Source organism: Gigantopelta aegis, chromosome 3, assembly GCF_016097555.1.
Source record: "Gigantopelta aegis isolate Gae_Host chromosome 3, Gae_host_genome, whole genome shotgun sequence".
NCBI lineage: Eukaryota > Metazoa > Mollusca > Gastropoda > Neomphalida > Peltospiridae > Gigantopelta > Gigantopelta aegis.
Genome location: NC_054701.1, coordinates 94,478,752 through 94,493,635, shown reverse-complemented (window position 1 = coordinate 94,493,635; position 14,884 = coordinate 94,478,752). Strand labels below are relative to the sequence as shown.

Here is a 14,884-nt window from a genome sequence, read left to right as displayed (position 1 = left end):
GGATGTAGCCCAGTGGTAAAGCACTCGCTTGATGGGCTATTTCTCGTTCCAGCCAGTGCACCACGACCGGTATGTTTGACATCCAATAGCCGATGATTAATAAATCAATGTGCTCCAGTGATGTCGTTAAACAAAACAAACTTTAATTTCAAACTTTTGTTCCAGGCTCGCCATCCCAACACTAAAATAAACTAGGCTACTAGTTCATCGCGTGTCCGTCTTGACATTTACAAATAAAGAATTTATGACGACTGCGGCACGGGAAATCTCTTTTCTGTTGATGACTGAAAACTCGATTTGAAAATTAAAAATGTACCACTAATCCAATCTTTCGTGAAATGACCAATTCAGGCCTAGTAATTATTTTGACTTAAATGTGGTCCGATATAAGGGAGATAATCCTTGTTGTGATGCTACAGTTTGTGTTGGAAGAGTTATCGAGTATCTTCGGTTTGTCTAGCCCGTTTGCATCGAAAGAGAACCGATGAATTGACATATAACGTTAATGAAAGAAAGACATGTTTTATTTAACGACGCACTCAGTACATTTTATTTACGGTTATATGGCATCAGACATATGGTTTAGGACGACACAGATGTTGAGAGAGGAAACTCGCTGTCGCCACTTCATGGGCTACTGGGAACTGGGAACTCTATTAACGTGCCCATATCCCGAAGGTTTAGACACGCCTACTCTGGACTTAGCCTCTAACTTCGCCAGTGACCAATTCCGGGACATGAGTGGGAGGGTGAGTTTGAGGTGGGCGGAATTTGATTTTTTTTTGTGTAAAGTTGACAAAAACCACGTCTGGTCAAAATTGAGCCCAAACAAAACATTTGACTGCTCATCCAAAGTTGAAGGTGATTGGAGCAATTTAGACGGACTGCCAAAAAAAATGTGCCAGACTATTTACCAAAAGAAAAAAAAGAAAAAAAAAAAGAAGAAGAATGTTTTGGAAATGGCGGTCCATACTCACGAAGGCGAAGGAGGTTGGTAGGGAGGTTGGCAGTGACGTTTCTCGTTATGGAGTCTTGATGAGAACATGGGCGACGAGGTTTGGAAGATATTCTTTCCACTTGACCAGTTGCTTGATGACAGGTTGATATGCCTTTCCAACTAGGAGCTTGGTTATCCTGTGTATAGACGTGTTGTCCATCTCTCTCGATAGTAGGCCTTGACGGTAGACTTCTCAGTGGCAGTAGGTCAAAACAATTCCTGGCACAATGCATCCACGCGGGGTGTAGTGGATGGAGTATCCCCCCCCCCCCCCCCCCCCCTCAAGGCTCCGGTATCGGCTGGAAGTTCCTCGGATCGGTTCCCGACATTAAAGTTGATTTGTCCTCCGTGTCAGCTATGAGGTGCTCGTGATATCGCCGGCATAACTTAGATTTCTGTAGGTTCTAGCGTTCAGGTGTATCCGTCGCATTCCACTTATGACGGCCTTCCGCTTTCCAACGGCCACACTTCGGGTTAACTCAACTGTTGATACATTCCGTGGAGCGGATGGTACCACTGGTGTCGCTGGAACATCCATCTCGGGGCTGGCTGGCGAGTCCACCACCACGACGTGTGAGTCCGCCGCTGGCTTCACAGGCTTGGTTGCAGGCTTGACAGGTCGGGTCGGGGGCAGCGACGCAGAAGGGACCGCCGCCGACAGTCGAGCTGTCAGTTTTGGCCCCCTTGTGCCGCCCCTGGCGCAGACGGCCTCTTCCTAGATGACTTCCTTCTTCCTCTCTTCGGTTCGCCATACATTAGAGTCGCGGTTGCCCATGCTCCAGTATATGCGACGCGGTATTCCAATAGGCTTCCATACGAAGCGATCCCCTCCCCGATCGAAAGAACATGCAGTGACGTCTGTATACATCGCTGGAAAAACTCGGAATCGACATGGGGCTACTCTTTTCGATTAGCAGTAAAGGGTCTTTATAAGCACCATCCTACACACAGGGTAGTACATACCACGGCCTTTGATAAACCAGTCGTGGTGCATTGGCTGGAACGAGAAATAGCCCAATGGGTCCACCGACCGCGCATCGAGCGAGCGCTCTACCACTGAGCTACGTCCCGCCTCTTATAATGAATAATGTTAAATCTTATATTAAAACATATTACTGAGTTTTAAACCTATACCAACTCAAATAACCTCTTTTTTTACCAAATATTTCTATGTAAATAAAGTTTCTTAACAAATTAACATCAAATTACATTACAGGGGTGAATACAAAATGCTACATAGCATAACACACACACACACACACACACACACACACACACACACACACACGAAAAAACCCCACCTTCTATTTACACCGATTCAATGTTTAATTATTTGAGTTATTTTAAAGGCGCAGAAGAAAATAGTTTCAGCCCGTGACAATGGATACTAAGTTTAGCTAATTTACAAACCTGCAACACACGTTTGGATAAGATTATAACAAAGAGAAGCTATAGTCTGCAATGTTTAAACGGAGAAATACCATCTAAAATTATCTAGAGCTTGTCTCGATAACCATAGACGAACGTGCGTTTTTAGAATTATGAAAAAAGCATTGTGGGGTATTACAAAAACCTGGATGACTAAAACCACTTCAGGTGTATGAAAACAATTATTCTAAATAATAAAATGTAAGTACTTCTAATTTAAATTATCAAAAACGGCTTTAATAGTGAAAAATACGCTGTAGTGTTTAAAAACTAGGGTCTGGGGCCCATTTCATAACACGGTGTCGAATTTACGAAGCCTGTTTTTTTCTTTCTTAAACGCAGGTATTTAAACATTGTAAATGTAGGCCTATGTAGTTACACGTGTGTGCGTCTAAAACAGGCTTTGTATTTAAACATTGTAAATGTAGGCCTATGTAGTTACACGTGTGTGCGTCTAAAACAGGTATTTAAACATTGTAAATGTAGGCCTATGTAGTTACACGTGTGTGCGTCTAAAACAGGTATTTAAACATTGTAAATGTAGGCCTATGTAGTTACACGTGTGTGCGTCTAAAACAGATATTTAAACATTGTAAATGTAGGCCTATGTAGTTACACGTGTGTGCGTCTAAAACAGGTATTTAAACATTGTAAATGTAGGCCTATGTAGTTACACGTGTGTGAGTCTAAAACAGATATTTAAACATTGTAAATGTAGGCCTATGTAGTTACACGTGTGTGCGTCTAAAACAGGTATTTAAACATTGTAAATGTAGGCCTATGTAGTTACACGTGTGTGAGTCTAAAACAGATATTTAAACATTGTAAATGTAAGCCTATGTAGTTACACGTGTGTGCGTCTAAAACAGATATTTAAACATTGTAAATGTAGGCCTATGTAGTTACACGTGTGTGAGTCTAAAACAGATATTTAAACATTGTAAATGTAAGCCTATGTAGTTACACGTGTGTGCGTCTAAAACAGATGTTTAAACATTGTAAATGTAGGCCTATGTAGTTACACGTGTGTGCGTCTAAAACAGGCTTTGTAAAGTTTACGTCTGCAACTAGAAGTTACACCGGTCATACGTTTACACGTTTTTGGCATCTATGTCACACAGAACATTACTTCATTACGGAAGATGGAGCATTTTAATGAGAGAAAAAAACAAATGAAATACGTGTCCTTCAAACTATATTAGTTGTACTGTTAAAGGGACATTCCTGAGTTTACTGCACTGTAAGATGTTTCCGACTAATAAAATATTTCTACGATTAAACTTACATATTAAATATATTTTCTTGTTTAGAATATCAGTGTCTGTATATTCAATGTGTTTTTTGGTCGTCTTAATATTTGTAAGGGAGAGAGAGGGTGTGTGTATGTGCATGTCTCTTTCTGTGTCTGTGTGTGTTTGTATGCGGTGTGTCTGTATGTGTTTGGTGTGTCTGTATGTGTGTGGTGTGTGTATGTGTGTGTCTATATGTGTGTGTGCCTATATGTGTGTGGTGTATGTGTGTGTGGTGTGTCTCTGTGTGTATATATGTGTGTGTCTGTATGTGTGTATGGCGTGTGTGTATGTGTGTCTCTCTTTGTGTGTGTGTGATGTGTGTATGTATTGATGTATGAATATCTATATATTGTATGTATGTCGAGGTTGACTATTACATACATAGATATTAACGCACTGGCGCAGGGGATAATTAAATCCTTTCTGGCCTCAAAAATTGTCCCATGCCGTTGCTGGGACTCGAACCTGTGGCACCGATTCGCCCGCAAATTGCAAGACTAACCACGATACGCTCTGAGCTATCGAAGCTTCCATAAAAAAGGAAGCTCTTTAACTCAACCATATGCATGGGGCCTACAATCTACGCGGTCGATCCCGCTTATGTGCATGAAACAGTGGGCAGACCTGGCACTGGCTAGTATGTATTGATGTATGAATATCTATATATTGTATGTATGTCGAGGTTGACTATTACATACATAGATATTAACGCACTGGCGCAGGGGATAATTAAATCCTTTCTGGCCTCAAAAATTGTCCCATGCCGTTGCTGGGACTCGAACCTGTGGCACCGATTCGCCCGCAAATTGCAAGACTAACCACGATACGCTCTGAGCTATCGAAGCTTCCATAAAAAAGGAAGCTCTTTAACTCAACCATATGCATGGGGCCTACAATCTACGCGGTCGATCCCGCTTATGTGCATGAAACAGTGGGCAGACCTGGCACTGGCTAGTATGTATTGATGTATGAATATCTATATATTGTATGTATGTCGAGGTTGACTATTACATGTATGTATGTATGTATGTATGTATGTATGTATGTATGTGTATGTGTATGTGTGGGTGTGTGTGCGTACGTATGTGTTTATCTATGTGGGTGTCTGTGTGTGTGCGCGTGTATATGTGGGTGTCTGTGCGTGTGCGTGCGCGTGAGTGTGTATGTGTGTAGCAGAGAGGGAGTGGGAGTGGGAGTCGGCGTGAAACAGGGAGTGGGAGAGGGAGTGGGAGTGGGAGAGGGAGTGGGAGTGGAAGAGGGAGTGGGAGTGGTAGAGAGAGAGAGAGAGAGAGAGAGAGAGAGAGAGAGAGGAGAGAGAGAGAGAGGAGTGGAGAGAGAGAGAGAGAGAGAGAGAGAGAGAGAGAGAGAGAGACAGAGAGAGAGAGAGACAGAAAGAAAGAAAGAGACAGAAAGAAAGAAAGAGAGTGTGTGTGTGTGTGTGTGTGTGTGTGTGTGTGAGAGTGAGAGAGAGTATGTGTGTGTATGTGCATGTGTATGTGTCTCTTTCTGTGTGCGTGTATGTGTGTGTTGTGTGTGTGTTTTGTGTATGTGTGGTGTCTGTATGTCTGTGTGTGTGGTGTGTAGGTGTGGTGTGCATGTGTGCATGTATATGTGTGCATGTATATGTGTCTGTATGTCTGTGTGTATGTATGTGTGTATCTGTATGTGTGGTGTGTGCAGTGTGTGCATGTGTGTATATGTGTCTCTGTGTGTGTGTGTGTGTGTGTGTGTGTGTGTGTATGTATGTATGTATGTGTGTGTGTGGTGTGTGTGTATGTGGGTATCTGTGTGTGTGATGTGTCTGTGTGTATATGGGTGTTTGTGCGTGTGTGTGTGTGTGTGAGAGAGAGAGAGAGAGAGAGAGAGAGAGAGAGAGAGAGAGAGAGAGAGAGAGAGAGAGAGAGAGAGAGAGTGTGTGTGTGTTTTGCACACTACACAGTTCGAGTCAGTGTAAGGTTTTGAAACATATGACTGCTTCCGTGACAAGCTAAAAGCATGAGTCTGTGATATGGACTGTCCGGAGTAAGTTGCCATTGTAACACTACTAGTCTTTTTAACGATTAAAATTACACATTAAATATATTTGCCTGTTTAGAATACCAGTGTCTGTATATACAATGTTTGTGGTCGTCCTAAAGTTTGTAGTAGCCCGAATTAGATTTTGCCTGACAGTCATTTCGTACGTATAAAAAGTAACATTGAAATGGAAATAAAATGGAGTTTGGGGTACTACACGAATTAAGACAACCAGAAACTCATTGGATTTACAGACACTGATATTCTGAAAAACATGTAATAGAAGTCATTAAAAAGACAGGTTTCTAAAAAAAAAAAAATACGAGTACCAAGAAACAAGATAGTAAGTGAAGATCGTATAGTAAAAATAATCTATTTAATAAACACAATGATATAAGACACGTATAAAACAATGGTTATTTTTGGCTAGTTCCTGACGCTGAAACCACTTGGGTAGAACGGAATATCAGTGGTATTCTGGTAGTGTGTTCAACTCTATCACAGGAGGTGTTTTGTAGTCGTTGTCAAAGGCACTGGCCACAGATAATATCACATACATTTTAATATAATACTGCATTTCACATAGCTGTTAAATATACACTTTATACCACATGGCTCGTTAATACATAATGCACATTATATAAGTGTTTACTATAGACTATATCACATAACTGTTTAATTTATACTATATATCAAATACCTATTTAATATCACAGTTGTTTAGCATATATGGTATATTATACATCTGCTTAATATACATATATATACATACTATATAATCGTATAGCTGTGTAATATATATTGTATATCACATAATTGATGAATGTATACTGTATATCAAAGTCAAACTCCTATTACTACTCAAAACAAGTTAGGGTCAGTAACTATATTTAATATGGAAGTGCATTTCACCATAATACCATTATTCTGATATGTTACAGAATGTTCACACAGAAGACGTTGGACAAAAGATTAATGTTAGCCAACGTGTAACGTGTCTTTGAGAATTTCCGTCTTGGAGCCAGGCAGGAGCCCTACCCCTGTCGTCTAATATCGTGTTCCTAGGAGACATAGAGAATGTCACACTCGTACCAACCTAACGTGTTAACTGTATGGTGAGTGAAAATTACGGACGTGTAATATCTTGTACATGTAATATTGCTGCGTGTGTATTCGATAAAAGGCGACGTGTGTTTCATTAGGTTTGTTAATTTTATCAGGATTATCGGTGCCACAAATACACACATCAAAGATTGTTTTCTGCATTCGATTATTACAATGAACATTCTATTCAGTTCAATATAATGGTAGTATGAGGTGTCACAGGGATGACTTTAGTGTTGTCGTTTTTTTAATTCATCGTCCACAATATACAACAGTAAATTTACCTCGAACCACGGCTATTGGCATTTAATTTCAAACTTTTCAAGGGAGCATACTCCCTAACACACTTATAGATCTCGCTCCCTTTGGACAAACTCAAATTGCAATTTATCATTTTATGGACCTCACCGTTTACAAAACCCTGGATCCGCCCCAGGATGCATACAAAACATTATAATCACTGATCATTAATTTGTTTTAAATAGTATATATACTGCATGTCACCACGTAGCTAGGTTACTATACCGTAACGTAATAATCTATTCGTCTATTTAATCACTTGGTCGATGCACAGATTTATGATAAAAAAACATGGCTCATATATTGCCCCTACTCAAGTAAAAAAAAAAAAAACAACAGAGAATCAATTTATAAGCTAGAGGCTTATAAGGGGAGGGGTGTCAATGGCAATATACGTCTGAAAACAAATAACAACAGAAACAATAAAATATAATGAACAAAAAAAAAAAATAATAATAATAAAAAAAAAAAAAAAAATATAATGAAAAAACCCAAACCAAACAAAACAAACCCCAAACCAAACAAACAAACAACAACAAACAAACAAACACGTATTGACTAAAACTATGTAACACGTACTTATTAAAACCATGTAACAAACTCTGTCTGTGTAATCATTGTTTTCTAACTATTAGTCTAGAGTTGTGGCTTTCATAGTTAAATTGAAAAAATACACCTGTATTGCAAATGAAAATATAGGATTTAATTAATTCTTTAGAATTGTTTTCTGAAAAGATATGTGTAAATCCTTCGTCTGAAAATCATCCACTTTTAAAACAAATTAAGCAGACAACAGAAACCCATCTGTCTATGGCAGAAGTGGCACATTCCAATGGCTATACTGGAATTATTACAGAGCAATGACAACACTAACAGCCCATCAGTATATGACCTGCGTCATTAGTCTAGATATATATATTAGATATAATTATTCGTAGGTCACATCGGGGCGAGAGCACTCTATGACATGACCTGTGTTATTGACATTAGTATTTGTTACTTAGCCACACAGTGTAGACTGCTCCGTGCGATGAACCATCATCCTGACTATACTAGAACAAATCCCCTGTGTTAGACCGATCCACAACCTCTTCCAGGATAGTGGCAGTAGTAAGTTAAATCCCAAATGTTATGCCTTTCATAGCCGTGTCCAGGGTACTGACAGTAATATAATAAATCCACATTTTATATCGACTCATAACCTCGTCCAGGGTACTGACAGTAATATAATAAATCCACATTTTAATATCCACCCATAGCCTCGTCCAGGGTACTGACAGTAATATAATAAATCCACATTTTATATCCACTCATAGCCTCGTCCAGGGTACTGACAGTAATATAATAAATCCACATTTTATATCGACTCATAACCTTGTCCAGGGTACTGACAGTAATATAATAAATCCACATTTTAATATCCACTCATAGCCTCGTCCAGGGTACTGACAGTAATATAATAAATCCACATTTTATATCCACTCATAGCCTCATCCAGGGTACTGACAGTAATATAATAAATCCACATTTTATATCCACTCATAGCCTCGTCCAGGGTACTGGCAGTAATATAATAAATCCACATTTTAATATCCACTCATAGCCTCGTCCAGGGTACTTACAGTAATATAATAAATCCACATTTTATATCGACTTATAGCCTCGTCCAGGGTACTGACAGTAATATAATAAATCCACATTTTAATATCGACTCATAGCCTCGACTATTGTACTGACAGTAATATAATAAATCCACATTTTATATCCACTCATAGCCTCGACTACCGTACTTACAGTAATAGAATAAATCCACATTTTAATATCGACTTATAACCTCGACTATTGTACTGATAATAATAGAATAAATCCACGTTATACTGACTTATAGCCTCGACTTCCGTACTTACAGTAATAGAATAAATCCACATTTTTATACCGACCCGTAGCCCCGCCCTGTGTACTGTCGGTAGTAGTTGTTAAAATTGGCCACGATGACTGGCACCGGAAGTGCAATGGCCAGAACCCCGGAGAGCACACACATGCCGCCGAGGCACTTCCCAATGGCTCCTGTAGGAACGTAATCACCATAGCCCACTGTCGTCATGGAAACAATAGCCCACCAGAACGTGTCGGGGATGCTGGAGAACTGTCCGGTTTCCTGAGCCGTCTCGGCATAGAAGACGGCGCCGGAGAAAATGACGGTGGCGATGCCAAGGAACATGAGAAACATGGTCAGCTCCCTAATGCTCGTCCTCAGCGTTTTGCCGAGGATCTTGAGCCCCTCGGAATGTTTGCTGAGCTTGAGGATTCGCACGACCCTCAACACGCGGAGGACCGACAGACCGCCCGTCTTGTTGCTCGTGCTGCACGAACCGGTCACCAAGGTGATGGCCAGGAAGATGAAGTACGGCACGATCGCGATCACGTCGATCCAGTTGATGATGTTCTTCAGGAAGGCTTTCTTGGACGGACAGACGGCGAACCGGATGATCATCTCGAAGACGAACCACACCATGCAGCACGACTCCGTGATGAACAGCGGTTCCGTATAGTTGGGCACGCGGATCACGGACGCTGTGCCGTTGACCACCACGGTCTGGTTCTTGCAGTCCTTGCCTGTGAAGTGCGGCAGAGTCTCCACGCAGAAGGTCGTCACGGAGACGAGGATGAAGATGATGGACAGGACGGCGACAATCTTGGCGCAAACGGAACTCTCGGGGTACTCCATCACCTCGAACAGCTTCAACTGGATCCTGTTACTCGGCTTCAGCACCACCTCGTGCTCCACGATGCAGCCTTCCGTCCGCCGGAACTCGTCGATGGTGTTGTTGCCGATCTCGTAGAAATGCAGCTCGTTGATGAAGATATCGATAGGCACCTCCAGAGGGCGCTTGAGTCTCCCGCCGCTCTGGTAGTAGTAGAGGATGGCCTGGAATGTCGGACGGTGTCGGTCGAAGAAGAACTCCCGCATCCGCGGGTCCCAGTACTTCTCTCTCTTCTCCGGGTCACCCAGAAGAGTGTTGGGGAGGCGGTTTAGAGTCCGGAGCTGGGTCTCGAACCTGAGGCCGCTGATGTTGATGATGATTCTCTTGCACTGCTCGGTGACGCAGTTATGGTCGACGGGGAACTCGTCTTTCTGGGTGTGCGTGTAATCGCTGCTCTTCTTCCAGTCGGTGAGCTGCTCGCAAATGAACGGCTCCCTCGCCTCGTCGGCGCTGTTGTTGGTGAGCACGCGGAACTCGTTGATGAAGATGTCCTCGCTGTGGTGGTGGTTGTGGTTGTGGTTCAGGTGGAACGTCCCGCTCACTGTCGAGTTGCGACGGCTGATGTTCGGAGAGTAGTTGTGGAAGTCTTCGTTCTTCAAGTAAGGCTGGTGTCCGTACGGGCGGTTGTCCACGGGGGCGTTTGAGATGAAATGCATAGTCAGTTGTCGAGAACGCTGGCCTTACATAATTAGCACTGCATCACCAATAAAAGAAGAAATTACTGTATTCCTGAAAACAACATTCACATAAAATGCCTGGAGAGTTGTTGAAAACACTGAGTGTATACAGTTAGCACTGCATCACCAATCAAAGACAAATTAATTGTGTTCCTCAAACTATCATTCACTTTGGCATGTTTCTATCTTAAATATATTCCATTCAGTCGATCAGGTTTCTGTCTCAAATATTATACTCATCAAACATGTCAAAAATGTTACAACATCATCAACAACAACAACAGTTTTGTTGACAGACACGACCACTATCTTAGTCTACCATCTTGTATGGTATCTATCATTTACATGGTAGCGTGAAAACCTCTCCAGAACTCAGTCCAGGTCATTCTCCAGGTTATGGTTCACACAGTGAGTCGGTTTATCTATACATCCGTATTGGATTGTTGTTGCTTTTCTTGTAGCTTTTGTTGTTCTAATATATAAATTATTCTTCTCCACTCTTGCATTACCAAATGGTTATTTCTGCGCGTCTTAGAAAGCTGACACAACGTCTCTTGAAACTAAAACTTTACACTGCAGTGCCATTTCACTGGACTAATGAGTCCATCTGATATATATATAATAGCGGGTGATTTTGATGAGGTTCACCAGTCACTATTGTTGGTAATTCACCCGCTCAACACCCCGTTTGTGTGATCTTGTTTTGTGACATGATTCCGTAACATGAGAGCTCACATTAGTACAAATACGTCAATACTGTCAGCTGTTATATCCAAGATACACTGACGAATACACGGTGGGCATTTTTACTTCTTGTTTTCTCTCCTATGTAAGATTTGTTTACATGTACCTGACGTCTTCAATGAATACCTCGGGTTTCTCTCTCTCTCTTTCTCTCTCTCTCTCTCTCTCTCTCTCTCTCTCTCTCTCTTTCTCTATCTGTCACAATATCACCGAGTTTACACACAGCAATACTCGGGCCCGTAAAGAGCCGCTTTTCAATAGGAATCGCTCCGTCACATCAACGTGTTGGCATACGTCCACAATCGTGAAAACGGTGCTGAATGAAAAGTACCAAGTCGACCGCGTTTAATTGTCCCCGACCCTCAGTGTACAGAGGAACCCGTGGCTGGCCACACTCACAATGAAGGTCTTTGCTGCATGGAGAAGCATGAGATCCGCACAGCAAATCAGTCCCTGTACTGGCATGCTTATACTCACACACACTCGCTGCCACGGTTCCCGGCGGCGGTCCGAGTGGAACGAAGCGGCGAATTTTATTATACAACTCATTATTACGGACTTTAATACGGGCAATAATACACCCTTGACGGACTCGGGCCGGTTGCGTGGAGGGATTAGCGAGTCGCCAACTGTAAAACATGATTTTCTCAATAACGTCAACAGGGGCTTTCAGTCTGTGCATGTATACCATGAAAGGTACATTCTGACAGGCGTACTGTGTATTGTTCAGTGAATTTTACTATTCACAAATACTGAAAGATATCCTCAATCGGACTCGACATATTCAGTATACATAATTAGTTTGCGTCGATAGTAATCTATGTTATTTTCAAAACGTATACGACAAAGTATACAATTATATTAAATACAATTAAACATTCTTAAGATAGTTTTATGGCACTTGTAGTAAAAGTCTTCTGTGTCATACATTACATTTATAAACACATTACTCTCAGCACAATGTATTGCATCACTTTTTATTCTTAACACCTGTCGTTTATGTTTGACTTTATCTCATTTTAAAATAGTTTGCTCACAATTTTATTGTATATAAAAAAGACTATATTTAGATTAGAAAAACATGACTGGAATGCATTACAACACATACAGTGTATATGTTTTCCTTTTCACGTATTCAACAATGTACGAAACGATGACACAGTTAAACATGTCCAAGAGCATATCGTCTAAGCTAATGTTAAATATACTTTAATTAGCACATACACACACATATATACAGTTATATATATATATATATATATATATATATATATATATATATATATATACACACACATATATATATATATATATATATATATATATATATACACACACACACACACACATATGAACGTATGAACGTATGTATATATATATATATATATATATATATATATATATATATATATATATATATATATATATATATATATATACTACTCAAAAGAATTTAAGGGTCAGACGATATTTTCGACATTATTTTCTGAATGTCAATTATATCAGCTAGACCATAATGTCACGCATGGTATTGTTCCATTTTGACGAAAGTGGGTCTAAGCAACCCATAAATGAATTAAAATCCACTGTCATTGACACTGTCGACTAGTTCTAATGGCGAAAACATGCTTACATTTGCACGTAAATTAGGGCGAAAGCGAAAGGTCTGCTAAGTGCCCATAACTTGCTTTTTCACAAAGCGCTTCATTTGCACGCTTTGCATGTGTATTCCATGTTCCCAATGCTGAATTTCCGTATAATTGGAGCTTGCGTTCGTGTACGGTGCACACTCCAAATTCGACAATGGTACGACGTCAACTGACTATCGAAGATCGAGGAAGGGCTATTGCTTGGCTTCAGGATGGCAATACGCAAAGAAATGTTGCTCTAAGACTTGGTGTCAGTCAGAGTGTCGTTGGCCGACTGTGGCAACGGTACCAAGCAACGAATTCTGTTCGAAATCGTCCACGTTCGGGAAGACCCCGAAGCACTACAAATAGAGAGGACCGCTACATCACCAATATGGCTCTACGTCAACGCACAACCACTGCACGCCGATTACGTGACAATCTGCGGACTGCGACTGGAACTCGAGTGTCTGATCAAACCATACGCAATCGTCTGAGAGCCAATAATCTACGCTGCCGTCGCCAGGCTGTTCGACCACCACTCCTACCACGTCACAAAACGGCCAGACGTCACTGGTGCACACTTCATCTGCGGTGGCAACGTGTTCAGTGGGGTCGAGTGATGTTCACTGATGAGTCCAGGTTTAGTCTCCAGTTCAACGACGGTCGGGTTCGTGTCTACAGACGTCCTGGGGAGCGCTTCGCTGACGTTAACGTTAGACAACGTCACCGGTTCGGTGGTGGCAGCGTCATGGTGTGGGGTGGCATCTCTATCCACCACAGGACCCCCCTCTATGTGGTGGATGGCAATCTGAATGGAATCCGCTATCTGAATGAGATTATCCGGCCGTTGGTTCTCCCAGGCCTTCAGCAGATTGGCGGCGGGGCAGTTCTGCAGGATGACAATGCCAGACCCCACCGCGCCAGGGTGGTAACGGACTTTCTCAGACAACAGGGTATCGCCAGGATGGATTGGCCAGCATATTCGCCTGACTTGGCCCCAATAGAGCACGCCTGGGACGAATTAGGCAGGAGAGTTCGGGATAACCATGCCCCTCCGGCCAACCTTCATGATCTGGGTCAACTTCTTATGGCAGAGTGGCAGGCCATTCCCCAAGAGTTCTTCAGACGTCTGATCAACAGCATGAGGCAACGATGTGTCGAGTGTATTCGCGCCAGGGGTGGATTCACACACTATTAAACGAATGTTCTAATGTGTAAAATCCATGTTTGACAACCTTCAACTTTGACAGCATGTCATGTGACTTTCTTGTATACAGTGACGTTTATTTGTGTTTTTTTGTAAATATGGAACAATAAATTAAATTTTTGGTGTAGTTTACATCATCAATCTAATACACTCTGAAACTTATTTGGTTATAAATTTTTGACCCTTAAATTCTTTTGATATATATATATATATATATATATATATATATATATATATATATATATACATACATACATACGTACGTATGTGTGTGTGTGTGTGTGTGTGTGTGTGTGTGTGTGTGTGTGTGTGTGTGTGTGTGTGTGTCTATGTGAATGTAACACATCTCATGCATAACAAAAACTGTTTACTTTTTAGAATACAACAATTTGATATTTAGAGTTATAACATTTCCGATAGTAAAACAATGGAAACTATAAAACTACAAGTGTCTTCGTGGAACAGTGATCACCCAGTTTGTGTGATCCCTGACGGGTGAAATGACCAACGTATTGACACAACTACAAACAGTCGGGCGAAGGAACATACAATAGGAAAGGACAAATATGCTCGTATTGTGTCTCACTTAATCATGGCTATGAGAAACTAGAAACCCGACGAGAAAAACCAAGGTATGGCTATCAGTGTATCATACCTGACATGCGAGTCAGCTGATAAATGATGGAGAAAACATCGGATGATACAATTCATTAAGAACACGTG

At 41.3% G+C, this 14,884-nt stretch overlaps 1 protein-coding gene across 1 annotated transcript; it reads right to left on the bottom strand.

Annotated features, from left to right (window-relative positions):
- Nucleotides 1-6,101: 6,101 nt before the first annotated feature.
- LOC121369382 (potassium voltage-gated channel subfamily A member 1-like) lies at nucleotides 6,102-10,682 on the bottom strand. Its single transcript, XM_041494447.1, has one exon. The coding sequence runs from the start codon at nucleotides 10,556-10,558 to the stop codon at nucleotides 9,068-9,070; it is 1,491 nt and encodes a 496-aa protein (XP_041350381.1). The 5' UTR covers nucleotides 10,559-10,682; the 3' UTR covers nucleotides 6,102-9,067.
- Between the last annotated feature and the right edge of the window lie 4,202 nt (nucleotides 10,683-14,884).

Excerpts from the sequence above, each read along its gene's own strand:
- LOC121369382 (XM_041494447.1), bottom strand. The coding sequence starts at position 10,558 with ATGCATTTCATCTCAAACGCCCCCGTGGACAACCGCCCGTACGGACAC.